This window comes from Salvelinus alpinus, chromosome 10 (assembly GCF_045679555.1).
Source record: "Salvelinus alpinus chromosome 10, SLU_Salpinus.1, whole genome shotgun sequence".
In the NCBI taxonomy this organism is placed as follows: Eukaryota; Metazoa; Chordata; class Actinopteri; order Salmoniformes; family Salmonidae; genus Salvelinus; species Salvelinus alpinus.
The window spans coordinates 10,805,972-10,833,920 of NC_092095.1; the positions used below are offsets into that span (position 1 = coordinate 10,805,972).

General features: G+C 42.4%; 1 protein-coding gene across 1 annotated transcript in view; it reads right to left on the reverse strand.

Moving 5' to 3' along the window:
• Nucleotides 1–27,949, reverse strand: part of LOC139531498 (collagen alpha-1(XI) chain-like) — a 239,748-nt gene that overhangs the window by 106,403 nt on the left and 105,396 nt on the right. Inside the window, exons 19-25 of the mRNA XM_071327991.1 lie at nt 27,612–27,665; nt 27,464–27,508; nt 22,556–22,609; nt 21,058–21,102; nt 10,071–10,124; nt 3,254–3,298; nt 2,491–2,544 (exon numbers count right to left, since the gene is read on the reverse strand). Of these exons, the coding sequence (XP_071184092.1) occupies nt 2,491–2,544; nt 3,254–3,298; nt 10,071–10,124; nt 21,058–21,102; nt 22,556–22,609; nt 27,464–27,508; nt 27,612–27,665 (351 nt within the window). The remainder of the gene's footprint in view (nt 1–2,490; nt 2,545–3,253; nt 3,299–10,070; nt 10,125–21,057; nt 21,103–22,555; nt 22,610–27,463; nt 27,509–27,611; nt 27,666–27,949) is intronic.

The window sequence follows — 27,949 nt, forward strand, 5'->3', positions numbered from 1 at the left end:
CTCTATAAACTACAGTATGTACTGGTGGGTTGTCCTCTATAAACTACAGTATGTACTGGTGGGTTGTCCTCTATAAACTACAGTATGTACTGGTGGGTTGTCCTCTATAAACTACAGTATGTACTGGTGGGTTGTCCTCTATAAACTACAGTATGTACTGGTGGGTTGTCCTCTATAAACTACAGTATGTACTGGTGGGTTGTCCTCGATAAACTACAGTATGTACTGGTGGGTTGTCCTCTATAAACTACAGTATGTACTGGTGGGTTGTCCTCTATAAACTACAGTGTGTACTGGTGGGTTGTCCTCTATAAACTACAGTATGTACTGGTGGGTTGTCCTCTATAAACTACAGTATGTACTGGTGGGTTGTCCTCTATAAACTACAGTATGTACTGGTGGGTTGTCCTCTATAAACTACAGTATGTACTGGTGGGTTGTCCTCTATAAACTACAGTGTGTACTGGTGGGTTGTCCTCTATAAACTACAGTATGTACTGGTGGGTTGTCCTCTATAAACTACAGTGTGTACTGGTGGGTTGTCCTCTATAAACTACAGTATGTACTGGTGGGTTGTCCTCTATAAACTACAGTATGTACTGGTGGGTTGTCCTCTATAAACTACAGTATGTACTGGTGGGTTGTCCTCTATAAACTACAGTGTGTACTGGTGGGTTGTCCTCTATAAACTACAGTATGTACTGGTGGGTTGTCCTCTATAAACTACAGTGTGTACTGGTGGGTTGTCCTCTATAAACTACAGTATGTACTGGTGGGTTGTCCTCTATAAACTACAGTGTGTACTGGTGGGTTGTCCTCTATAAACTACAGTATGTACTGGTGGGTTGTCCTCTATAAACTACAGTGTGTACTGGTGGGTTGTCCTCTATAAACTACAGTATGTACTGGTGGGTTGTCCTCTATAAACTACAGTGTGTACTGGTGGGTTGTCCTCTATAAACTACAGTGTGTACTGGTGGGTTGTCCTCTATAAACTACAGTGTGTACTGGTGGGTTGTCCTCTATAAACTACAGTATGTACTGGTGGGTTGTCCTCTATAAACTACAGTATGTACTGGTGGGTTGTCCTCTATAAACTACAGTATGTACTGGTGGGTTGTCCTCTATAAACTACAGTGTGTACTGGTGGGTTGTCCTCTATAAACTACAGTGTGTACTGGTGGGTTGTCCTCTATAAACTACAGTGTGTACTGGTGGGTTGTCCTCTATAAACTACAGTGTGTACTGGTGGGTTGTCCTCTATATACTACAGTATGTACTGGTGGGTTGTCCTCTATAAACTACAGTGTGTACTGGTGGGTTGTCCTCTATAAACTACAGTGTGTACTGGTGGGTTGTCCTCTATAAACTACAGTATGTACTGGTGGGTTGTCCTCTATATACTACAGTATGTACTGGTGGGTTGTCCTCTATAAACTACAGTATGTACTGGTGTGTTGTCCTCTATAAACTACAGTGTGTACTGGTGGGTTGTCCTCTATAAACTACAGTATGTACTGGTGGGTTGTCCTCTATAAACTACAGTATGTACTGGTGGGTTGTCCTCTATAAACTACAGTGTGTACTGGTGGGTTGTCCTCTATAAACTACAGTATGTACTGGTGGGTTGTCCTCTATAAACTACAGTATGTACTGGTGGGTTGTCCTCTATAAACTACAGTGTGTACTGGTGGGTTGTCCTCTATAAACTACAGTATGTACTGGTGGGTTGTCCTCTATAAACTACAGTATGTACTGGTGGGTTGTCCTCTATAAACTACAGTGTGTACTGGTGGGTTGTCCTCTATAAACTACAGTATGTACTGGTGGGTTGTCCTCTATAAACTACAGTATGTACTGGTGGGTTGTCCTCTATAAACTACAGTGTGTACTGGTGGGTTGTCCTCTATAAACTACAGTATGTACTGGTGGGTTGTCCTCTATAAACTACAGTATGTACTGGTGGGTTGTCCTCTATAAACTACAGTGTGTACTGGTGGGTTGTCCTCTATAAACTACAGTATGTACTGGTGGGTTGTCCTCTATAAACTACAGTATGTACTGGTGGGTTGTCCTCTATAAACTACAGTGTGTACTGGTGGGTTGTCCTCTATAAACTACAGTATGTACTGGTGGGTTGTCCTCTATAAACTACAGTATGTACTGGTGGGTTGTCCTCTATAAACTACAGTGTGTACTGGTGGGTTGTCCTCTATAAACTACAGTATGTACTGGTGGGTTGTCCTCTATAAACTACAGTATGTACTGGTGGGTTGTCCTCTATAAACTACAGTGTGTACTGGTGGGTTGTCCTCTATAAACTACAGTATGTACTGGTGGGTTGTCCTCTATAAACTACAGTATGTACTGGTGGGTTGTCCTCTATAAACTACAGTGTGTACTGGTGGGTTGTCCTCTATAAACTACAGTATGTACTGGTGGGTTGTCTGAATCAACAGTGTGAGACAGAGTTAACAGAAGATCACGTACAGGAGGCCCATCTGATCCAGGTAAACCGGCCAACCCCGATCTGCCGTGAGGCCCCTGTACACAGAGACACATAGAAACACTGATTGGTCAAAGGTCAAAATAACACTGTACTTTAACAATGTATCTGCTGACCTCAGGTCTGTTTCTGGGACAACTGAGATCACCTTGGAGAAAAACTATCTGAGAATAAGAAAATGTTTATGTTCTAAAGGAGGTACTAGGTCCTTAGAGGAGGTACTAGATCCTCAGAGGAGGTACTAGGTCCTCAAAGGAGGTACTAGGTCCTCAGAGGAGGTACTAGGTCCTCAAAGGAGGTACTAGGTCCTCAGAGGAGGTACTAGATCCTCAGAGGAGATTTAGTACTAGATCCTCAGAGGAGATACAGTACTAGATCCTCAGAGGAGGTACTAGATCCTCAGAGGAGATACAGTACTAGATCCTCAGAGGAGGTACTAGGTCCTCAGAGGAGATTTAGTACTAGATCCTCAGAGGAGGTACTAGATTCTCAGAGGAGATACTAGGTCCTCAAACATTAATTCACTACATATTATACAGTAAGGGGGGTTGACATAACATAAGCATAACCCTTCCAGTACAGTACTACAGTAAACAAGTATTTTCCAGTCTGTGTATTGTGTATTTTAAATCTACATCTAACAGATCAGACATTTTACAATTTGTCTTATGGACGACTAACTTACAAACACAACACTTTCAGGTCAGTTTTGTTGACAGGCAACAGAAGAGCAGAGCTCCAACTTACTCTTTCACCGGGTGGTCCGATTGGACCTTGAGGACCAGGAAGTCCCTGCAGGACAGAAGCAGACAGACAACTTCAGAGTTTGTTGCCATGGCTGCAGCACAAGCACACACACACGCACATGCACACGAATACACACACACACACGAATACACACACACGAATACACACACACACACACACACACACACACACACACACACACACACACACACACACACACACACACACACACACACACACACACACACACACACACACACACACACACACAGCTGGGGACATGGAGGGGCATATGGGACTCAGCGGAAGGTACTAACTCACGTGCGGGGGTAAGAATGTTGGGACTGTATTTGTTCTTGAGTGTGTGTGCGTGCGTGTGTGTGTATTTGTGTGTGTTTGTGTGTGTGTGTATTTGTGTGTGTGTGTGTATTTGTGTGTGTGTGTGTGTGTTTGTGTGTGTGTGTGTATTTGTGTGTGTGTGTGTGGCAAAGAGAATAATCTGAGGCTGTGCTGGAGCTCGGGGAGCCTGCTGCAGGCACTCCACAGACATGAATGAGATACTTTCAACGCTTTGTTCAACCCCCAGAAACCCCAGCAAAATATTCTAAGAAAATCTCTCTTTTTGTGCCTTCTATAGCTCCAGGGAGAAAGAGGGGGAGACAAAGAGGGGAAGGAAAAGAGGGAAGGGGAGGGGAGGGGGAGAGGAGAGAGAAAGAGGAGGAGAGAGGAGGGGAGGAGGGGAGAAGAGGAGGGGAGAGGAGGGGAGGGGAGAGGAGGAGGAGGAAGAGGAGGAAGAGGAGGGGATAGGGGGATAAGAGGAGGAAGAAGAGGATGGGAGGAGGAGGGAAGGAGAGGAGGATGAAGAGGAGGGGAGGATGGGAGAGGAGGAGTAGGAAGAGGAGGGGAGAGGAGGGGAGAGAAGGGGAGGAGGAGTGGAGAGGAGGGGGGGAGGAGGGGAGACGAGGGGAGACGAGGGGAGGACGGGGGAGGAGGAGGAGGGGAGAGGAGGAGGAGGGGAGGAGGAGAGGAGGAGGATGAGGAAGAGGAGGGGAGAGGAGGGGAGGAGGAGGGGAGGAGGAGGGGAGAGGAGGGGAGAGGAGGGGAGAGGAGAAGAGGAGGGGAGAGGGAGCAGAAGAGGAAAGAGCCATAATTGATGGTGTAAATTATCTTCAAAGAGCAGTATATTTCCATAAGATGTTGACATAACACCTCAGAAATGAGAGTGAGAAAAGTATCTATTTTCAGACATTACACACAAATAAAGACACATTGTTCGTGTGTGTGTGCTGAGTGTCAATAGCAACTTCAACCCTTATCAACAGTATACTCTTCCAAGCTAGTTTGACTATTTTTTGTACATGCAAGCTAGTCTTTATTGTAAACATACTATAGTACAGTGCATTCGGAAAGTATTCAGACCCCTTGACTTTTTCCACATTTTGTTACATTACAGCCTTTTTCTAAAATGGATGAAATTATTTGTTGGTCACATCAATCTACACACAATACCCCATAATGACAAAGCAAAACAGGTTTAGATTTCCTTTCGCAAATGTATACAAGTAATTAAAAACGACAAATACCTTATATACAGTGGTATTCAGACCCTTTCCTATGAGAATTGACCTCAGGTGCATCCTGTTTCCATTGATCATCCTTGAGATGTTTCTACAACTTGATTGAAGTCCACCTGTGGTAAATTAAATTGATTGGACATGATTTGGAAATAATCACACCTGTCTATATAAGGTCCCACAGTTGACAGTGCGTGTCAGAGCAAAAACCATGCCATGAGGTTGAAGGAATTAGCCGTAGAGCTCCTTTTGTTCGATAAATTCCTTCTTTACAGTATATCCCCAAAATGTCAATTTATTTGGTGCGTTTGATTCAGAAAATACACCGGCTCCGAGACAGAATTGTGTCGAGGCACAGATCTGGGGAAGGGTACCAAAAATGTCTGCAGCATTGAACGTCCCCAAGAGCACAGTGGCATCCATCATTCTTAAATGGAAGAAGTTTGGAACCATCAAGACTCTTCCTAGTGCTGGCTGCCCGGTCAAACTGAGCAACCGAGGAAGAAGGGCCTTGGTCAGGGAGGTAACCAAGAACCCAATGGTCACTCTGACAGAGCCCCAGAGTTCCTCTGTGGAGATGGAAGAACCTTCCAGAAGAACAACCATCTCTGCAGCACTCCACCAATCAGGCCTTTATGGTAGAGTAGCCAGATGGAAGCCACTCCTCAGTAAAAGGCAGATGTCAACCCGCTTGGAGTTTGCCAAGAGGCACCTAAAGGTGTCTCACCATAAGAAACCAAATTCTCTGGTCTGACGAAACCAAGATTGAACTCTTTGGCCTGAATGCGAAGTGTCACATCTGGAGGAAAACTGGCACCGTCCTTATGTGAAGCATTGTGGTGGCAGCATAATGTTGTGGGTATGTTTTTCAGCTTAAAACTTCTTAGTGATCCCTTCCCGCTCATCTCAAGGATGATCAATGGAAACGGGATTGATTTGACAAAATCCAGTGAAATTGTAGCGCGCCAAATTCAAAAACAGAAATACAACAAATTCACAAAACATACATGTATAAGACATCAAAATAAAGCTTAACTTCTTGTTAACCAAGCCACAGTGTCAGATTTCAAAAAAGGCTTTATGGCGAAAGCAGACCATGCAATTATCTGAGGACAGCACCACACATACAAACACGTGAAAATCAGATTTCAACCAGCCAGGTGCGACACAAAACTCAGAAATAACTAGATACCTGCCCTCCAGGACACCTACAGCACCCGATTTCACAGGAAGGCCAAAAAGATCATCAAGGACAACAACCACCCGAGCCACTGGCTAAATTCAGTATGGTAAATGGAGCGTGGCAGCCATCAAAATAAATTCAAGAAACGAACCAAAATAAATTGTGTGGTAGCCCATAAGGGACTGGCCATCTATCCTAATCAGTAATACTATAAACATAGTAGGGGAAGATCTTCTTCTTTTGGCACTCCAAAATGTCCCAGAAACATCACAATTGGTCCTTTTGTTCGATAAATTCCTTCTTTACAGTATATCCCCAAAATGTCAATTTATTTGGTGCGTTTGATTCAGAAAATACACCGGTTCCAACTCGCCCAACATGACTACAAAGTATCTAATAAATGACCTGTAAACTTGGTCCAAACATTTCAAACAACGTTCCTAATCCAAACTTAGGTAAACTTAGGTAAGGTATCGTGAAACGTAAATAATCTATACAATTTAAGATGGGATAAACTGTGTTCAATACCGGACGAAAACAAAGTGAAGCACAGGTCGTGCGCACCAAAAGACTAGAGTCCACCTGGAGTGACACATGGAAAGAACAGGGCTACTTCTTCATTTCTCAAAAGAAAAACATCAACCAATTTCTAAAGACTGTTGACATCTAGTGGAAGCCATAGGAACTGCAACCAGATTCCTATTAAAAAGGGCTTACCATAGAAAACTAATGGAAAACAGATTGACATCCCCAAAAAGATTTCCCTGGATGGATTGTGCTCGGGGTTTCGCCTGCCAAATCAGTTATGTTATACTCACAGACATTATTCAAACAGTTTTAGGAACTTCAGAGTGTTTTCTATCCAAATCTACTAATAATGCATATCCTAGCTTCTGGGCTTGAGTAGCAGGGAGTTTACTTTGGGCACGCTTTTCATCCGGATGTGAAAATACTGCCCCCTAGCCCTAAGAAGTTTTAAGGGACTGGGAGACTAGTCAGAATTGAGGGAAAGATGAACGGAGCAAAGTTCAGAGAGATCCTTGATGAAAACCTGCTCCAGGGTGCTCAGGACCTCAGACTGGGGCAAAGGTTCACATACCAACAGAACAATGACCCTAAACACACAGCCAAGACAACGCATGAGTGGCTTTGGGACTGAATGTCCTTCAGTGACCCAGCCAGAGCACGGACTTGAACCGGATCTTGGTAGAGACCTGAAAATACCTGTGCAGCGATGCTCCCCATCCAAATTGATAGAGCTTGAGAGGATCTGCAGAAAAGAATGGGAGAAACTCCCCAAAAACAGGTGTGCCAAGTTTGTAGCGTCATACCCAAGAAGACTCAAGGCTGTAATCGCTGCCAAAGGTGCTTCAATAAAGCACTAAGTAAAGGGTCTGAATACTTACAGTGTGTTAATGTCATATTTCAGTTTTTTATATTTTATTCATATGCAAAAAGTTCTAAAAACCTGTTTAGGTTTTGTAACTATGGGGTATTGTGTGTAGATTGGTGGCCGGAAAAAACAATTGAATCCTTTTTAGAACAAACCTGTAACATAACAAAATGTGGAAAAAGTCAAAGGGTCTGAACACTTACAGAATGCACTGTATATACAGTACCAGTCAAAAGTCTGGACACACCTATTCATTCAAGGGTTTTTCTTTATTTTTACTATTTTCTACCTTGTAGAATAATAGTGAAGACATCAACACTATGAAAGTCCATATTATGGCAAGAACAGCTCAATTAAGCAAAGAGAAGCGACAGAACATCATTACTTTAAGACATGAAGGTCAGTCAATACCGAACAAGAGCATTCGTAAAAAATATCAGGCGCTATGATGAAACTGTCTGTCATGAGGACCGCCACAGTTAAGGAAGACCCAGAGTTCTCTCTGCTGCAGAGGATACGTTCATTAGAGTTACCAGCCTCAGAAATTGCAGTCCAAATAAATGCTTCACAGAGATCCAGTAACAGACACATCTCAACATCATCTGTTCAGAGGAGACTGCGTGAATCAGAACTTCATGGTCAAATTGCTGCAAAGAAACCACTATTAAAGGACACCAATGCGAAGAAGAGACTTGCTTGGGCTAAGAAACACGAGCCATGGACATTAGACCGGTGGAAATCTGTCCTTTGGTCTGATGAGTCCAAATCGTGAAGCATGGAGGAGGAGGTATGGAGGTATGATGGTGTGAGAGTGTTTTGCTGTAGACACTTTCTGTGATGTATTTAGAATTTAAGGCACAGTTAACCAGCATGGCTACCACAGCATTCTGCAGAGATATGCCATCCCATCTGGTTTGTGCTAAGTGGGACTATCATTTGTTTTTCAACTGTACAGTGACCCAAAACACCTCCAGGCTGTGTAAGGGCTATTAGACCAAGATGGAGAGTGATGGAGTGCTGCATCAGATGACCTGGCCTCCACAATTACCAGACCTCAACCCAATTGAGTTGGTTTGGGATGAGTTGGACTGCAGAGTGAAGGAAAAGCAGCCAACAAGTGCTCAGCATATGTGGGAACTCCTTCAAGACTGTTGGAAAAGCATTCCAGGTGAAGTTGGTTGAGAGAATGCAAAGAGTGTGCAAAGCTGTCATCAAAGCGAAGGGTGGCTATTTGAAGAATCTTAAATATAAAATATATTTAGATTTGTTTAACACTTTTTTGGTTACTACATGATTCCATATGTGTTATTTCATAGTTTTGATGTCTTCACTATTATTCTGCAATGTCGGAAATAGTAAAAATAAAGAAAAACGCTTGAATGAGTCGGTGTGTCCAAACTGTTGACAGGTACTGTATATTTATATATTTATTTATCTATACTACACTACCGTTCAAAGGTTTGGGGTCACTTAGAAATGTTGTTGTTTTTGAAAGAAAAGCTACTTTTTTGCTATTAAAATAACATCATATTGATCAGAAATACAGTGTAGACATTGTTCATGTTGTAAATGAGTTGTAAATGAATCCAACGTGCCATTGGAACACAGGAGTGATGGTTGCTGATAATGGGCCTCTGTATGCCTATGTAGATATTCCATTTTAAAAAATCAGCCGTTTCCAGCTACAATAGTCATTTACAACATTAACAATGTCTACACTGTATTTCTGATCAATTTGATGTTTATTTTAATGGACAAAAATGTTGCTTTTCTTTCAAAAACAAAGACATTTCTAAGTGACCCCAAACTTTTGAAAGGTAATGTATTATTATTGTATATATATTTTTTTACAAATTACTCTATTGCTGAAAGTACTCGAAACCGATGTTTGGGATTTGAGGCTGTTATAGGTCAAACAAGCTGCCTACATCATCAGTCATGTATGACCTTTGACCTTCTGGTGTTTATAAAACCCACGTCTCTAGCTTGGCTTGAAGATACTGTCTGTAGTCTGAGATAATGTCTGAAATACTGTATACTGTCTGTGGTACTGTTACTGTCTGTGGTTCTGTATACTGTCTAATACTGTAAATTGTATGTTACTGTATACTGTCTGTAATACTGTGCATTGTCTGTAATACTGTATACTGGCTGTTACTGTATATTGTCTGTAATACTGTGCATTGTCTGTAATACTGTATACTGTCTGTTACTGTATATTGTCTGTAATACTGTGCATTGTCTGTAATACTGCATACTGTCTGTTACTGTATACTGTCTGTAATACTGTGCATTGTCTGTAATACTGTATACTGTCTGTAATACTGTATACTGCCTGTAATACTGTAAACTGTCTGTTACTGTATACTGTCTATAATACTGTACACTGTCTGTAATACTGTATACTGTCTGTAATACTGTATACTGTCTGTAATACTGTGCATTGTCTGTAATACTGTATACTGTCTGTAATACTGTATACTGCCTGTAATACTGTAAACTGTCTGTTACTGTATACTGTCTATAATACTGTACACTGTCTGTAATACTGTATACTGTCTGTAATACTGTATACTGTCTGTAATACTGTATACTGTCTGTAATACTGTATACTGCCTGTAATACTGTATACTGTCTTTAATACTGTATATTGTCTGTAATACTCACTTGTGTCCCTGGGATCCCCTGCTGACCTGGTGGTCCCGGCTCTCCTTGAGGTCCCTAAACAAAGAGACCATCAATCTGACAAGGCGTTAAGAGCACAGCAGACGTATCTACAGTATGTCTGTCAGTCTACTCAGAAGATGGACGCTTCCACAATTGAAGGAGACGTTTAAGAGGGCTAATGTAAGCTATGGCAGTGTCTACTCTCAGTACTTTAGGGACTAAAGTAAAATACAAAAAACTTCTGGTTGATATAGTAGAGAAATAGTTGATATTGGACTGTACCGGGCCCGGTTTCCCCGATAGCAATGGAATTTATTCTTATGAGTGTTTCAACGATGCACGTTTCCTACAACGGCCGAAGATGTAACATGTGTTTCCCAAAACACCATGCAGAGATAGCGGTCGTTAAGTACGTTGGGAAAGGATCGAAAAGGGAGCTCTGGTCTCGGATTTCTCCATTCAAATCTTTCCGTAACATGACTTATTTCCCAATACTGATAAAGGATCAGCTCCTAGAGAGATATGTATTTGTTGTTGTTGTTGTTGATGTTTATTGTCACATACGCCAGATACACTATACAGTGGCATGAAAAACTACGTGAACCCTTTGGAACTATCTATAAGAAAAAGAAACGCACACCTATTTAGGCGAGGTGCTGGCTAGCGGAGTAGAAAACTTAAAAATAAAGGAGAGCCGCACACTCTAGGAGCTCAGATGCAAAAATATTTAATTTACCAACGTTTCGACAGGCAAGCTGTCTTCATCAGGGTACATCGCTGTCTTCATCAGGGTACAATCAAACCCTTTGGAACTACCTGGATATCTATATAAATTGGTCATAAAATTTTATCTGATCTTCATCTAGGTCACAACAACAGACAAACACAGTTTTCTTAAACTAATAACACCTAAACAATTATACGTTTTCATGTCTTTATTGAACACACCGTCTAAACATTTACAGTGCAGGGTGGGAAAAGTATGTGAACCCTTGGATTTAATAACTGGTTGACCTTCCTTTGGCAGCAATAACCTCAACCAAATGTTTTCCGTAGTTGCGGATCAGACCTGCACGGTCAGGAGGAATGTTGGACTATTCCTCTTTACAAAACTGTTTCAGTTCAGCAATATTCTTGGGATGTCTGGTGTAAACTGCTCTCTTGAGGTCATGCCACAGCATCTCAATCGGGTTGAGGTCAGAACTCTGAATGGACCAATCCAGAAGGCGTATTTTCTTCTGTTGAAGCCATTTTGTTGTTGATTTACTTCTGTGTACTGGGTCGTTGTCCTGTTGCATCACCCAACTTCTATTTAGCTTCAATTGGCGGACAGATGGTTGGTGTGCTGTGCCTTTTGTTCTCCACACATAGTGTTGTGTTTTCCTTCCAAACAACTCATCTTTAGTTTCATCTGTCCACGGAACATTTTGGTGCATCCAGGTGGACTTTTGCAAACCTCAGACGTGCAGCAATGTTTTTTTTGGACAGCAGTGCCTTCTTCTGTGGTGTCCTCCCTTGAACACCATTCTTGTTTAGTGTTTTACGTATCTCAGACTCGTCAACAGAGATGTTAGCCTGTTCCAGAGATTTCTGTAAGTCTTTAGCTGACACTCTAGGATTCTTCTTATCCTCATTGAGCATTCTGCGCTGTGCTCTTGCAGTCATCTTTGCAAGACGGCCACTCCTAGGGAGAGAAGCAACAGTGCTGAACTTTTATAGATAATGTGTCTTACTGTGGACTGATGACCTTCAAGGCTTTTAGAGATACTTTTGTAACCCTTTCCAGCTTTATGCAAGTAAACAACTCTTAATCTTAGTTCTTCTGAGATCTATTTTGTTCGAGGCATGGTTCACATCAGGCAATGCTTCTTGTGAATAGCAAACTAAAATTGTGTGAGTGTTTTTATAGGGCAGGGCAGCTCTAACCAACATCTCCAACCTTGTCTCATTGATTGGACTCCAGGTTAGCTGACTCCTGACTCCAATTAGCTTTTGGAGATGTCATAAGCCTAGGGGTTCACATACTTTTTCCAACCTACACTGTGAATTATGTATTCAATATAGACAAGAAACATACAATAATTGTTTGTGTATTATTAGTTTAAGCACACTGTGTTTGTCTATTGTTGTGACTTAGATGAAGATCAGATCAAACTTTATGACCAATTTATGCAGAAATCCAGGTAATTCCAAAGGGTTCACATAATTTTTCTTGCCACTGTATATATAAAAGCATGTGGAAACCACTTCAAATTAGTGGATTCGGCTATTTCAGCCACACCCGTTGCTGACAGGTGTATAAAATCGAGCACACAGCCATGCAATCTCCATAGACAAACATTGGCAGTAGAATGGCCTTACTGAAGAGCTCATTGACTTTCAACGTGGCACCGTCATAGGATGCCGCCTTACCAACAAGTCAGTTTGTCAAATGTCTGCCCTGCTAGACCTTCCCAGTCAACTGTACGTTCTGTTACTGTGACGTGGCAAAGTCTAGGAGCAACAACGGCTCAGCTGTGAAATTGTAGGCCACACAAGTTCACAGAATGGGTCAACCGTGTGCTGAAGCGTGTAGGGCGTAAAAATGATCTGTCCTCGTTTGCAACACTCACTACCGAATTCCAAACTGCATCTGGAAGCAACGTCAGCACAATAACTGTTCGTCGAGAGCTTCACGAAATGGGTTTCCATGGCCGAGCAGCCGCATACAAGCCTTAGATCACCATGCGCAATGCCAAGGGTTGGCTGGAGTGGTGTAAAGCTCACTGTCATTGGACTCTGGAGCAGTGGAAATGTGTTCTCTTGAGTAATGAATCACGCTTCACCATCTGACAGTCCAACCGACGAATCTGGGTTTTGGCGGATGCCAAGAGAACACTACCTGCCCGAATGCATAGTGCCAACTGTAAAGTTTGGTGGGGAATGATGGTATGGGGCTGTTTTTCATGGTTCAGGCCCCTTAGTTCCAGTGAAGGGAAATCTTAACTCTACAGCATACCTTTACATTCTAGACAATTTTATGCTTACAATTTTGTGGAAACAGTTTGGGGAAGACCCTTTCCTGTTTCAGCATGACAATGCCCCCGTGCACAAAGCGAGGTCCATATAGAAATGGTTTGTCGAGATCCGTGTGGAAGCATTTAACTGGCCTGCACAGAGCCCTGACCTCAACCCCATTGAACATCTTTGGGATGAATTGGAACGCTGACGCTCTTGTGGTTGAATGCAAGCAAGTCCTCTTAGAAATGTTCCATCATCTAGTGGAAAGCCTTCCCAGAAGAGTGGAGGCTGTTATAGCAGTAAAAGGGGGGACCAACTCCATATTAATACCCATGATTTTGGAATGAGATGTTTGACGAGCAGGTGTCCACATACTTTAGTGTATTACTACCTACGGCTGCAAATGTTGAGCTGGCTTATTGGCTTAGCCTGCCCAATAGAAATTCACTAAAATCACCTATTTGGCACATCGTTGCTCACATGTTAGGCTTAACATAATGAAATGTATTGAGACAAATTATAGACAGTAGTCTACAAGTAGCAAAATAGAACTCAATTGATTGAACATGAAATGTATTTCAATAGGACTGAAATAGGCCTTTAGCCTACTGTTTATATTTAAATGCAGTCATCTCTGTTTATATTTAAATGAAGTCATCTCTGTTTATATTTAAATGAAGTCATCTCTGTTTATATTTAAATGCAGTCATCTCTGTTTATATTTAAATGAAGTCATCTCTGTTTATATTTAAATGCAGTCATCTCTGTTTATATTTAAATGCAGTCATCTCTGTTTATATTTTAATGCAGTCATCTCTGTTTATATTTAAATGCAGTCATCTCTGTTTATATTTAAATGCAGTCATCTCTGTTTATATTTAAATGCAGTCATCTCTGTTTATATTTAAATGCAGTCATCTCTGTTTATATTTTAATGCAGTCATCTCTGTTTATATTTTAATGCAGTCATCTCTGTTTATATTTTAATGCAGTCATCTCTGTTTATATTTAAATGCAGTCATCTCTGTTTATATTTAAATGCAGTCATCTCTGTTTATATTTTAATGCAGTCATCTCTGTTTATATTTCAATGCAGTCATCTCTGTTTATATTTCAATGCAGTCATCTCTGTTTATATTTTAATGCAGTCATCTCTGTTTATATTTTAATGCAGTCATCTCTGTTTATATTTTAATGCAGTCATCTCTGTTTATATTTTAATGAAGTCATCTCTGTTTATATTTTAATGCAGTCATCTCTGTTTATATTTTAATGCAGTCATCTCTGTTTATATTTCAATGCAGTCATCTCTGTTTATATTTTAATGCAGTCATCTCTGTTTATATTTTAATGCAGTCATCTCTGTTTATATTTTAATGCAGTCATCTCTGTTTATATTTTAATGAAGTCATCTCTGTTTATATTTTAATGCAGTCATCTCTGTTTATATTTTAATGCAGTCATCTCTGTTTATATTTTAATGCAGTCATCTCTGTTTATATTTTAATGAAGTCATCTCTGTTTATATTTTAATGCAGTCATCTCTGTTTATATTTTAATGCAGTCATCTCTGTTTATATTTTAATGAAGTCATCTCTGTTTATATTTTAATGCAGTCATCTCTGTTTATATTTTAATGAAGTCATCTCTGTTTATATTTTAATGCAGTCATCTCTGTTTATATTTTAATGAAGTCATCTCTGTTTATATTTTAATGAAGTCATCTCTGTTTATATTTTAATGCAGTCATCTCTGTTTATATTTTAATGCAGTCATCTCTGTTTATATTTAAATGCAGTCATCTCTGTTTATATTTTAATGCAGTCATCTCTGTTTATATTTAAATGCAGTCATCTCTGTTTATATTTTAATGCAGTCATCTCTGTTTATATTTCAATGCAGTCATCTCTGTTTATATTTCAATGCAGTCATCTCTGTTTATATTTTAATGCAGTCATCTCTGTTTATATTTTAATGCAGTCATCTCTGTTTATATTTTAATGCAGTCATCTCTGTTTATATTTTAATGAAGTCATCTCTGTTTATATTTTAATGCAGTCATCTCTGTTTATATTTTAATGCAGTCATCTCTGTTTATATTTTAATGCAGTCATCTCTGTTTATATTTTAATGCAGTCATCTCTGTTTATATTTTAATGCAGTCATCTCTGTTTATATTTTAATGTAGTCATCTCTGTTTATATTTTAATCTCGGTTTTTCATTTGAAACCTATTGTATTATTATTAAACATATTATCAATTGTAAAAACATTGGCAACTATGTATTTGTAGTCAGCTTTGTTCTGAGGTTATCGGCGGGTCAACAGAGAGACGGATAAACCACGTGATTCTGTGTTTAGCAGAGATCTTTTGTGTATAAAGTAATGCCGGCAGGGCAAAAAACAGCATCTATCGACGCACTGAGCTGTTCTACGAGTGGTCTGAGGCAGGCGTTAGATTCCAAGCGTCTTCAAGTGCAACGTTAATAACGATGGTTTTGGGAAACATCTCGGAGATTTAACGATGCTCCTACGAAGGTTCTAACGATGGACTTAAGATGCTTTTGGGAAACCGGGCCCTGGACTGCACTGTTGCTAGGGTACTGAGCTGAATAATGAACATGTTCTCCCCTGTACAATATTAATATACACTGAGTGTACAAAACATTAAGAACACCTGATGAATCCAGGAGAAAGCTATGATCCCTTATTGATGTCACTTGTTAAATCCACTTCAATCAGTGTAGATGAAGGGGAGGATTTTTATGCCTTGAGACTATTGAAACATAAATTGTGTATGTGTGCCATTCTGTGTGTGAATGGGCAAGACAAAATATTTAAGTGCCTTGAACGGTTTATGGTAGTAGGTTTGTGTCAAGAACTGCAACGCTGCAGGATTTTTTACGCTCAACAGTTTTCCCGTGTGTATCAGACAACCTGACACAACTTCCTCCTAAACACTGATCTAGGACCAGATTACCTTTCCCATAGCCATCATTAACCATTAGAAGGACAGCTTGTAAAACCGACCTTAGTAGGGTAATATCACCCTACTCTGAGTTGCTACAGGGAGAGGCCCCAGTGAGCGGCCATTGTGGAACACAGGGAGGGGTCACTGGCTGACCAAAAGATGGTGGATAAATAAGATTACTCAGGCCGTTTACAATTGAAAAATATTGAAGCTCACGGTTCGTCCATAATATCTGACATGCTGACTGTTCCTCCATAATATCTGGCATGCTGACTGTTCCTCCATAATATCTGGCATGCTGACTGTTCCTCCATAATATCTGGCATGCTGACTGTTCCTCCATAATATCTGGCATGCTGACTGTTCCTCTGTAATATCTGGCATGCTGACTGTTCCTCCATAATATCTGGCATGCTGACTGTTCCTCCATAATATCTGGCATGTTGACTGTTCCTCCATAAGATCTGGCATGCTGACTGTTCCTCCATAATATCTGGCATGTTGACTGTTCCTCCATAAGATCTGGCATGCTGACTGTTCCTCCATAATATCTGGCATGCTGACTGTTCCTCCATAATATCTGGCATGCTGACTGTTCCTCCATAATATCTGGCATGCTGACTGTTCCTCCATAATATCTGGCATGCTGACTGTTCCTCCATAATATCTGTCATGCTGACTGTTCCTCCATAATATCTGGCATGCTGACTGTTCCTCCATAATATCTGGCATGCTGACTGTTCCTCCATAATATCTGGCATGCTGACTGTTCCTCCATAATATCTGGCATGCTGACTGTTCCTCCATTATATCTGGCATGTTGACTGTTCCTCCATAATATCTGGCATGCTGACTGTTCCTCCATAATATCTGGCATGCTGACTGTTCCTCCATAATATCTGGCATTCTCACCAGCTGGCTCTGGTCTACTACGCCCCAGTGGCCCCACCCTGATCAGAAAAAAATAGGGAGTGGGTTGTCTTGCTTTCTCTACCGTCTCTGGCCTGACCTACAGCGTAAATGATGTCACTCCTCCTAGAGCTTATAAGCACACAGTTTGATCTTTGACCTCCAGAGCTGAACCTATCCTAAACACGGATAACCTGTGGTAGACTACCCTCCTCTCTGGAGACAAATAGAGTCTTGGTAATGTAGACTACCCTCCTCTCTGAAGACAAATAGAGTCTTGGTAATGTAGACTGCCCTCCTCTCTAAAGACAAATAGAGTCTTGGTAATGTAGACTGCCCTCCTCTCTAAAGACAAATAGAGTCTTGGTAATGTAGACTGCCCTCCTCTCTAAAGACAAATAGAGTCTTGGTAATGTAGACTGCCCTCCTCTCTGGAGACAAATAGAGTCTTGGTAATGTAGACTACCCTCCTCTCTGAAGACAAATAGAGTCTTGGTAATGTAGACTGCCCTCCTCTCTGAAGACAAATAGAGTCTTGGTAATGTAGACTACCCTCCTCTCTGAAGACAAATAGAGTCTTGGTAATGTAGACTACCCTCCTCTCTGAAGACAGAGTCTTGGTAATGTAGACTACCCTCCTCTCTGAAGACAAATAGAGTCTTGGTAATGTAGACTACCCTCCTCTCTGAAGACAAATAGAGTCTTGGTAATGTAGACTACCCTCCTCTCTGAAGACAGAGTCTTGGTAATGTAGACTACCCTCCTCTCTGAAGACAGAGTCTTGGTAATGTAGACTACCCTCCTCTCTGAAGACAGAGTCTTGGTAATGTAGACTACCCTCCTCTCTGAAGACAGAGTCTTGGTAATGTAGACTACCCTCCTCTCTGAAGACAGAGTCTTGGTAATGTAGACTACCCTCCTCTCTGGAGACAGAGTCTTGGTAATGTAGACTACCCTCCTCTCTGGAGACAGAGTCTTGGTAATGTAGATTACCCTCCTCTCTGAAGACAGAGTCTTGGTAATGTAGACTACCCTCCTCTCTGGAGACAGAGTCTTGGTAATGTAGACTACCCTCCTCTCTGAAGACAGAGTCTTGGTAATGTAGACTACCCTCCTCTCTGAAGACAGAGTCTTGGTAATGTAGACTACCCTCCTCTCTGAAGACAGAGTCTTGGTAATGTAGACTACCCTCCTCTCTGGAGACAGAGTCTTGGTAATGTAGACTACCCTCCTCTCTGAAGACAGAGTCTTGGTAATGTAGACTACCCTCCTCTCTGAAGACAGAGTCTTGGTAATGTAGACTACCCTCCTCTCTGGAGACAGAGTCTTGGTAATGTAGACTACCCTCCTCTCTGGAGACAGAGTCTTGGTAATGTAGACTACCCTCCTCTCTGAAGACAGAGTCTTGGTAATGTAGACTACCCTCCTCTCTGGAGACAGAGTCTTGGTAATGTAGACTACCCTCCTCTCTGGAGACAGAGTCTTGGTAATGTAGACTACCCTCCTCTCTGGAGACAGAGTCTTGGTAATGTAGACTACCCTCCTCTCTGAAGACAGAGTCTTGGTAATGTAGACTACCCTCCTCTCTGGAGACAGAGTCTTGGTAATGTAGACTACCCTCCTCTCTGGAGACAGAGTCTTGGTAATGTAGACTACCCTCCTCTCTGGAGACAGAGTCTTGGTAATGTAGACTACCCTCCTCTCTGGAGACAGAGTCTTGGTAATGTAGACTACCCTCCTCTCTGGAGACAGAGTCTTGGTAATGTAGACTACCCTCCTCTCTGGAGACAGAGTCTTGGTAATGTAGACTACCCTCCTCTCTGGAGACAGAGTCTTGGTAATGTAGACTACCCTCCTCTCTGGAGACAGAGTCTTGGTAATGTAGACTACCCTCCTCTCTGGAGACAGAGTCTTGGTAATGTAGACTACCCTCCTCTCTGGAGACAGAGTCTTGGTAATGTAGACTACCCTCCTCTCTGGAGACAGAGTCTTGGTAATGTAGACTACCCTCCTCTCTGGAGACAGAGTCTTGGTAATGTAGACTACCCTCCTCTCTGGAGACAGAGTCTTGGTAATGTAGACTACCCTCCTCTCTGAAGACAGAGTCTTGGTAATGTAGACTACCCTCCTCTCTGGAGACAGAGTCTTGGTAATGTAGACTACCCTCCTCTCTGGAGACAGAGTCTTGGTAATGTAGACTACCCTCCTCTCTGGAGACAGAGTCTTGGTAATGTAGACTACCCTCCTCTCTGGAGACAGAGTCTTGGTAATGTAGACTACCCTCCTCTCTGGAGACAGAGTCTTGGTAATGTAGACTACCCTCCTCTCTGGAGACAGAGTCTTGGTAATGTAGACTACCCTCCTCTCTGGAGACAGAGTCTTGGTAATGTAGACTACCCTCCTCTCTGGAGACAGAGTCTTGGTAATGTAGACTACCCTCCTCTCTGGAGACAGAGTCTTGGTAATGTAGACTACCCTCCTCTCTGGAGACAGAGTCTTGGTAATGTAGACTACCCTCCTCTCTGAAGACAGAGTCTTGGTAATGTAGACTACCCTCCTCTCTGAAGACAGAGTCTTGGTAATGTAGACTACCCTCCTCTCTGGAGACAGAGTCTTGGTAATGTAGACTACCCTCCTCTCTGGAGACAGAGTCTTGGTAATGTAGACTACCCTCCTCTCTGAAGACAAATAGAGTCTTGGTAATGTAGACTACCCTCCTCTCTGAAGACAAATAGAGTCTTGGTAATGTAGACTACCCTCCTCTCTGAAGACAAATAGAGTCTTGGTAATGTAGACTACCCTCCTCTCTGAAGACAAATAGAGTCTTGGTAATGTAGACTACCCTCCTCTCTGAAGACAAATAGAGTCTTGGTAATGTAGACTACCCTCCTCTCTGAAGACAAATAGAGTCTTGGTAATGTAGACTACCCTCCTCTCTGAAGACAAATAGAGTCTTGGTAATGTAGACTACCCTCCTCTCTGAAGACAAATAGAGTCTTGGTAATGTAGACTACCCTCCTCTCTGAAGACAAATAGAGTCTTGGTAATGTAGACTACCCTCCTCTCTGAAGACAAATAGAGTCTTGGTAATGTAGACTACCCTCCTCTCTGAAGACAAATAGAGTCTTGGTAATGTAGACTACCCTCCTCTCTGAAGACAAATAGAGTCTTGGTAATGTAGACTGCCCTCCTCTCTGAAGACAAATAGAGTCTTGGTAATGTAGACTACCCTCCTCTCTGAAGACAAATAGAGTCTTGGTAATGTAGACTACCCTCCTCTCTGAAGACAGAGTCTTGGTAATGTAGACTGCCCTCCTCTCTGGAGACAGAGTCTTGGTAATGTAGACTACCCTCCTCTCTGAAGACAGAGTCTTGGTAATGTAGACTATCCTCCTCTCTGGAGACAGAGTCTTGGTAATGTAGACTACCCTCCTCTCTGAAGACAGAGTCTTGGTAATGTAGACTGCCCTCCTCTCTGGAGACAGAGTCTTGGTAATGTAGACTACCCTCCTCTCTGAAGACAGAGTCTTGGTAATGTAGACTATCCTCCTCTCTGAAGACAGAGTCTTGGTAATGTAGACTGCCCTCCTCTCTGGAGACAGAGTCTTGGTAATGTAGACTACCCTCCTCTCTGAAGACAGAGTCTTGGTAATGTAGACTATCCTCCTCTCTGGAGACAGAGTCTTGGTAATGTAGACTACCCTCCTCTCTGAAGACAGAGTCTTGGTAATGTAGACTGCCCTCCTCTCTGGAGACAGAGTCTTGGTAATGTAGACTACCCTCCTCTCTGAAGACAGAGTCTTGGTAATGTAGACTACCCTCCTCTCTGAAGACAGAGTCTTGGTAATGTAGACTGCCCTCCTCTCTGGAGACAGAGTCTTGGTAATGTAGACTACCCTCCTCTCTGAAGACAGAGTCTTGGTAATGTAGACTACCCTCCTCTCTGGAGACAGAGTCTTGGTAATGTAGACTACCCTCCTCTCTGAAGACAGTCTTGGTAAGTCTTAGACTAACACTATAAAACAGTTCTGGTTTTGTAACTAACCATGTCAAAGTGTGTGTTTTAGATGTGTATCTGTGTAAGATAACATGATGACAGTGTTCATACCATGTTTCCTTTGGGACCGTGAGGACCGTCCACTCCAGCTACACCCTGTGGAAACACAACTAGTCAGATGACTAGGAATTAATTATTGATGTATGGCTATATTATACAGGAGGTACCATAGTGATGAATATTATACAGGAGGTACAATAGTGATGAATATTATACAGGAGGTACCATAGTGATGAATATTATACAGGAGGTACCATAGTGATGAATATTATACAGGAGGTACCATAGTGATGAATATTATACAGGAGGTACCATAGTGATGAATATTATACAGGAGGTACCATAGTGATACATATTATACAGGAGGTACCATAGTGATGAATATTATACAGGAGGTACCATAGTGATGAATATTATACAGGAGGTACCATAGTGATGAATATTATACAGGAGGTACCATAGTGATGAATATTATACAGGAGGTACCATAGTGATGAATATTATACAGGAGGCACCATAGTGATGAATATTATACAGGAGGTACCATAGTGATGAATATTATACAGGAGGTACCATAGTGATGAATATTATACAGGAGGTACCATAGTGATGAATATTATACAGGAGGTACCATAGTGATGAATATTATACAGGAGGTACCATAGTGATGAATATTATACAGGAGGTACCATAGTGATGAATATTATACAGGAGGTACCATAGTGATGAATATTATACAGGAGGTAACATAGTGATGAATATTATACAGGAGGTACCATAGTGATGATTATTATACAGGAGGTACCATATAATCTATCTGTAGATGAATGTACTGACTATGACTGTGATATGGGGTTGTCCCACCTAGCTATCTGAAGATGAATGTACTGACTATGACTGTGATATGTGGTTGTCCCACCTAGCTATCTGTAGATTAATGTACTGACTATGACTGAGATATGTGGTTGTCCCACCTAGCTATCTGAAGATGAATGTACTGACTATGACTGTGATATGTGGTTGTCCCACCTAGCTATCTGAAGATGAATGTACTGACTATGACTGTGGTATGTTGTTGTCCCACCTAGCTATCTGTAGATGAATGTACTGACTATGACTGTGATATGTGGTTGTCCCACCTAGCTATCTGAAGATGAATGTACTGACTATGACTGAGATATGTGGTTGTCCCACCTAGCTATCTGAAGATGAATGTACTGACTATGACTGAGATATGTGGTTGTCCCATCTAGCTATCTGAAGATGAATGTACTGACTATGACTGTGATATGTGGTTGTCCCATCTAGCTATCTGAAGATGAATGTACTGACTATGACTGTGATATGTGGTTGTCCCACCTAGCTATCTGTAGATGAATGTACTGACTATGACTGTGATATGTGGTTGTCCCACCTAGCTATCTGTAGATGAATGTACTGACTGTTAGTCGCTCTGGATAAGAGTGTCTGCTAAATGACTAACATGTACAAGAAGGAAACACAACTAGTCAGATGAGTAGGAATGAATTATGTGTGAAGTACTACATACAGGCTGTCCAGTGGGCCCAGGTGGACCGTTTGGCCCAAGCAGACCTCTAGGACCCTGAACAGAGAGAGATAGAGAGAGAGAGAGAGAGAGAGAGAGATAGAGAGAGAGAGAGAGAGAGAGAGAGAGAGAGAGAGAGAGAGAGAGAGAGAGAGAGAGAGAGAGAGAGAGAGAGAGAGACAGAGAGACAGAGAGAGAGAGAGAGAGAGAGAGAGAGAGAGAGAGAGAGAGAGAGAGAGAGAGAGAGAGAGAGAGAGAGAGAGAGAGAGAGAGAGAGAGAGAGAGAGAGAGAGAGGAAATGTGTTAAAACATGAAGAAGAAGAGTTGACAGGATCACAGAAAACAATGATGGAGTAATCTGTAGAACAAAAGCCCAGTTAAGAAATGGTGCCCCCTTGTGGACTAACATGAACAATACATTAAATGCATAGTTCACCCAAATTACAAAATGACATATCGGTTTCCTTATCCTGTAAGCAGTCTATGGACAAGGTAGGACAGCAATCTATGCATTGGTTTAGTTTCCCTGGCACAGTTTCCATGCCATTTCCAATGCTAAAGTTTTAGCATGTGTGGCACAAATCCAATTCAAGTCATGGTTTGCAAAAATCACTGAAGCTGGAGACTCATATCTCCCTCTCTAACTTTAAGCACCAGCTGTCAGAGCAGCTCATAGATCACTGCACCTGTACATAGCCCATCTTGTAAATAGCCCATCCAACTACCTCATCCCCATATTGTAATTTTCTTTCTTATTTTTCTTTCTTATTTTTTTTTCTTCACCCCAGTATCTCTACTTGCACATTCATCTTCTGCACATCTATCACTCCAGTGTTTAATTGCTAAATTGTAAATATTTCGCCACTATTGCCTATTTATTGCCTTTCCTCCCGTATCTTACCTCATTTGCACATTGTGAAGCTCAACAAAGTCACGTATAGATAACTTGGAACATGATGGCACCAAAAATGCAAATATCGGTACCATGACTTGAATGGGATTTGTGCCAAAAACGCTAAACCAATACATGGATCAAATCAAATCAAATTGTATTTGTCACATGCGCCGAATACAACATGCCCTTACAGTGGACCTTACAGTGGACCTTACAGTGAAATGTTTACTTACAAGCCCTTACAGTGGACCTTACAGTGGACCTTACAGTGAAATGTTTACTTACAAGCCCTTACAGTGGACCTTACAGTGGACCTTACAGTGGACCTTACAGTGAAATGTTTACTTACAAGCCCTTACAGTGGACCTTACAGTGAAATGTTTACTTACAAGCCCATACAGTGGACCTTACAGTGGACCTTACAGTAGACCTTACAGTGAACTGTTTACTTACAAGCCCTTACAGTGGACCTTACAGTGAAATGTTTACTTACAAGCCCTTACAGTGGACCTTACAGTGGACCTTACAGTGAAATGTTTACTTACAAGCCCTTACAGTGGACCTTACAGTGGACCTTACAGTGAAATGTTTACTTACAAGCCCTTACAGTGGACCTTACAGTGAAATGTTTATTTACAAGCCCTTAACCAACAATACAGTTTTAAGAAAACACCCCTCAAAAAGTAAGAGATAAGAATGACAAATAATTAAAGAGCAGCAGTAAAATAACAATAGCGAGGCTATATACAGGGGGGTATACCCCTGCTTCTACCCCCCCAAGCCATACGACTCCTGGACAGCTAATAAAATGGCTACCCAGACTATTTTCAATTACTGTCATACCTTGTCCAAAGACTGCTTGTAAGGGTAGAGAAACCTTAAATGTAATTTGGTAATGTGGGTAAGACTAGCCCTTTAACTGACTGATACAGAAGTAGTCGTGTTGTCAACCCAGGGAGATAGTGGGTTAGGGTTAGTTGCCTAGATACAGTAGTTGTGTTGTCAACCCAGGGAGATAGTGGGTTAGGGTTAGTTGCCTAGATACAGTAGTTGTGTTGTCAACCCAGGGAGATAGTGGGTTAGGGTTAGTTGCCTAGATACAGTAGTCGTGTTGTCAACCCAGGGAGATAGTGGGTTAGGGTTAGTTGCCTAGATACAGAAGTAGACGTGTTGTCAACCCAGGGAGATAGTGGGTTAGGGTTAGTTGCCTAGATACAGAAGTAGTCGTGTTGTCAACCCAGGGAGATAGTGGGTTAGGGTTAGTTGCCTAGATACAGAAGTAGACGTGTTGTCAACCCAGGGAGATAGTGGGTTAGGGTTAGGGTTAGTTGCCTAGATACAGAAGTAGACGTGTTGTCAACCCAGGGAGAGAGTGGGTTAGGGTTAGTTGCCTAGATACAGAAGTAGACGTGTTGTCAACCCAGGGAGATAGTGGGTTAGGGTTAGTTGCCTAGATACCGAAGTAGTCGTGTTGTCAACCCAGGGAGATAGTGGGTTAGGGTTAGTTGCCTAGATACAGAAGTAGTCGTGTGGTCAACCCAGGGAGATAGTGGGTTAGGGTTAGGGTTAGTTGCCTAGATACAGAAGTAGACGTGTTGTCAACCCAGGGAGATAGTGGGTTAGGGTTAGGGTTAGTTGCCTAGATACAGAAGTAGACGTGTTGTCAACCCAGGGAGAGAGTGGGTTAGGGTTAGGGTTAGTTGCCTAGATACAGAAGTAGTCGTGTTGTCAACCCAGGGAGATAGTGGGTTAGGGTTAGTTGCCTAGATACAGTAGTTGTGTTGTCAACCCAGGGAGATAGTGGGTTAGGGTTAGTTGCCTAGATACAGAAGTAGACGTGTTGTCAACCCAGGGAGATAGTGGGTTAGGGTTAGTTGCCTAGATACAGAAGTAGACGTGTTGTCAACCCAGGGAGATAGTGGGTTAGGGTTAGGGTTAGTTGCCTAGATACAGAAGTAGACGTGGTGTCAACCCAGGGAGATAGTGGGTTAGGGTTAGGGTTAGTTGCCTAGATACAGAAGTAGACGTGTTGTCAACCCAGGGAGATAGTGGGTTAGGGTTAGTTGCCTAGATACAGAAGTAGACGTGTTGTCAACCCAGGGAGATAGTGGGTTAGGGTTAGGGTTAGTTGCCTAGATACAGAAGTAGACGTGGTGTCAACCCAGGGAGATAGTGGGTTAGGGTTAGGGTTAGTTGCCTAGATACAGAAGTAGTCGTGTTGTCAACCCAGGGAGATAGTGGGTTAGGGTTAGTTGCCTAGATACAGAAGTAGACGTGTTGTCAACCCAGGGAGATAGTGGGTTAGGGTTAGGGTTAGTTGCCTAGATACCGAAGTAGTCGTGTTGTCAACCCAGGGAGATAGTGGGTTAGGGTTAGTTGCCTAGATACAGAAGTAGACGTGTTGTCAACCCAGGGAGATAGTGGGTTAGGGTTAGGGTTAGTTGCCTAGATACAGAAGTAGTCGTGTTGTCAACCCAGGGAGATAGTGGGTTAGGGTTAGGGTTAGTTGCCTAGATACAGAAGTAGACGTGTTGTCAACCCAGGGAGAGAGTGGGTTAGGGTTAGTTGCCTAGATACAGAAGTAGACGTGTTGTCAACCCAGGGAGATAGTGGGTTAGGGTTAGGGTTAGTTGCCTAGATACAGAAGTAGACGTGTTGTCAACCCAGGGAGATAGTGGGTTAGGGTTAGTTGCCTAAATACCGAAGTAGTCGTGTTGTCAACCCAGGGAGATAGTGGGTTAGGGTTAGTTGCCTAGATACAGAAGTAGACGTGTTGTCAACCCAGGGAGAGAGTGGGTTAGGGTTAGTTGCCTAGATACAGAAGTAGACGTGTTGTCAACCCAGGGAGATAGTGGGTTAGGGTTAGTTGCCTAGATACAGAAGTAGTTGTGTTGTCAACCCAGGGAGATAGTGGGTTAGGGTTAGTTGCCTAGATACAGAAGTAGACGTGTTGTCAACCCAGGGAGATAGTGGATTAGGGTTAGTTGCCTAGATACAAAAGTAGTCGTGTTGTCAACCCAGGGAGATAGTGGGTTAGGGTTAGTTGCCTAGATACAGAAGTAGACGTGTTGTCAACCCAGGGAGATAGTGGGTTAGGGTTAGTTGCCTAGATACAGAAGTAGTCGTGTTGTCAACCCAGGGAGATAGTGGGTTAGGGTTAGTTGCCTAGATACAGAAGTAGTCGTGTTGTCAACCCAGGGAGATAGTGGGTTAGGGTTAGGGTTAGTTGCCTAGATACAGAAGTAGACGTGTTGTCAACCCAGGGAGATAGTGGGTTAGGGTTAGTTGCCTAGATACAGAAGTAGACGTGTTGTCAACCCAGGGAGATAGTGGGTTAGGGTTAGTTGCCTAGATACAGAAGTAGTCGTGTTGTCAACCCAGGGAGATAGTGGGTTAGGGTTAGTTGCCTAGATACAGAAGTAGACGTGTTGTCAACCCAGGGAGAGAGTGGGTTAGGGTTAGTTGCCTAGATACAGAAGTAGACGTGTTGTCAACCCAGGGAGATAGTGGGTTAGGGTTAGGGTTAGTTGCCTAGATACAGAAGTAGTCGTGTTGTCAACCCAGGGAGATAGTGGGTTAGGGTTAGGGTTAGTTGCCTAGATACCGAAGTAGTCGTGTTGTCAACCCAGGGAGATAGTGGGTTAGGGTTAGTTGCCTAGATACAGAAGTAGACGTGTTGTCAACCCAGGGAGATAGTGGGTTAGGGTTAGGGTTAGTTGCCTAGATACAGAAGTAGTCGTGTTGTCAACCCAGGGAGATAGTGGGTTAGGGTTAGTTGCCTAGATACAGAAGTAGACGTGTTGTCAACCCAGGGAGATAGTGGGTTAGGGTTAGGGTTAGTTGCCTAGATACAGAAGTAGTCGTGTTGTCAACCCAGGGAGATAGTATGTCATAACAGGGTGGCTGAATACTTGTGTTCCTCCAACGCTGTTATGAAGTTATACGGATACTACTTGATAAATACTTTGGGGTCCGATTTATCAAACCTAACAGCGATTCAGTGGACACTCTCTTACGCTCTCTCCAGCCAATCCCCTTGGCCCGATTTCTCCATCCTCGCCCTGCACAGAGAAGAACTGTCAGTTTACAGCAGTACAAATGGATAGATGGAAATGGATGAGTTGTATGAGAGAATGATGAGGGAAGGGACGGTAGGATACTCACTCTTTGTCCATCCTCTCCAGGGGCTCCAGGAGGTCCAATTGATCCTGTCTCCCCCTGTAGAGAGAGAGAGAGAGAAGGGGCAGAGAGGGAGAGAAAGGGAGAGAGAGAGAGAAAGAGAGGAGGGATATATATATATATATATAGAGAGAGAGAGAGACAAAGACAGAGAGAGACAAAGACAGAGAGAGACAAAGACAGAGAGAGAGAAGAAGAGAGAGAGAGATGAGAGGGAGAGAGAGAGAGAGAGATGAGGGACAGAGAAAGGGAGAGAGAGAAAGAGAGAGTGATGTGGGACGGAGAAAGGGAGAGAGGGGGAGAGAGAGAGAGAGAGAGAGAGA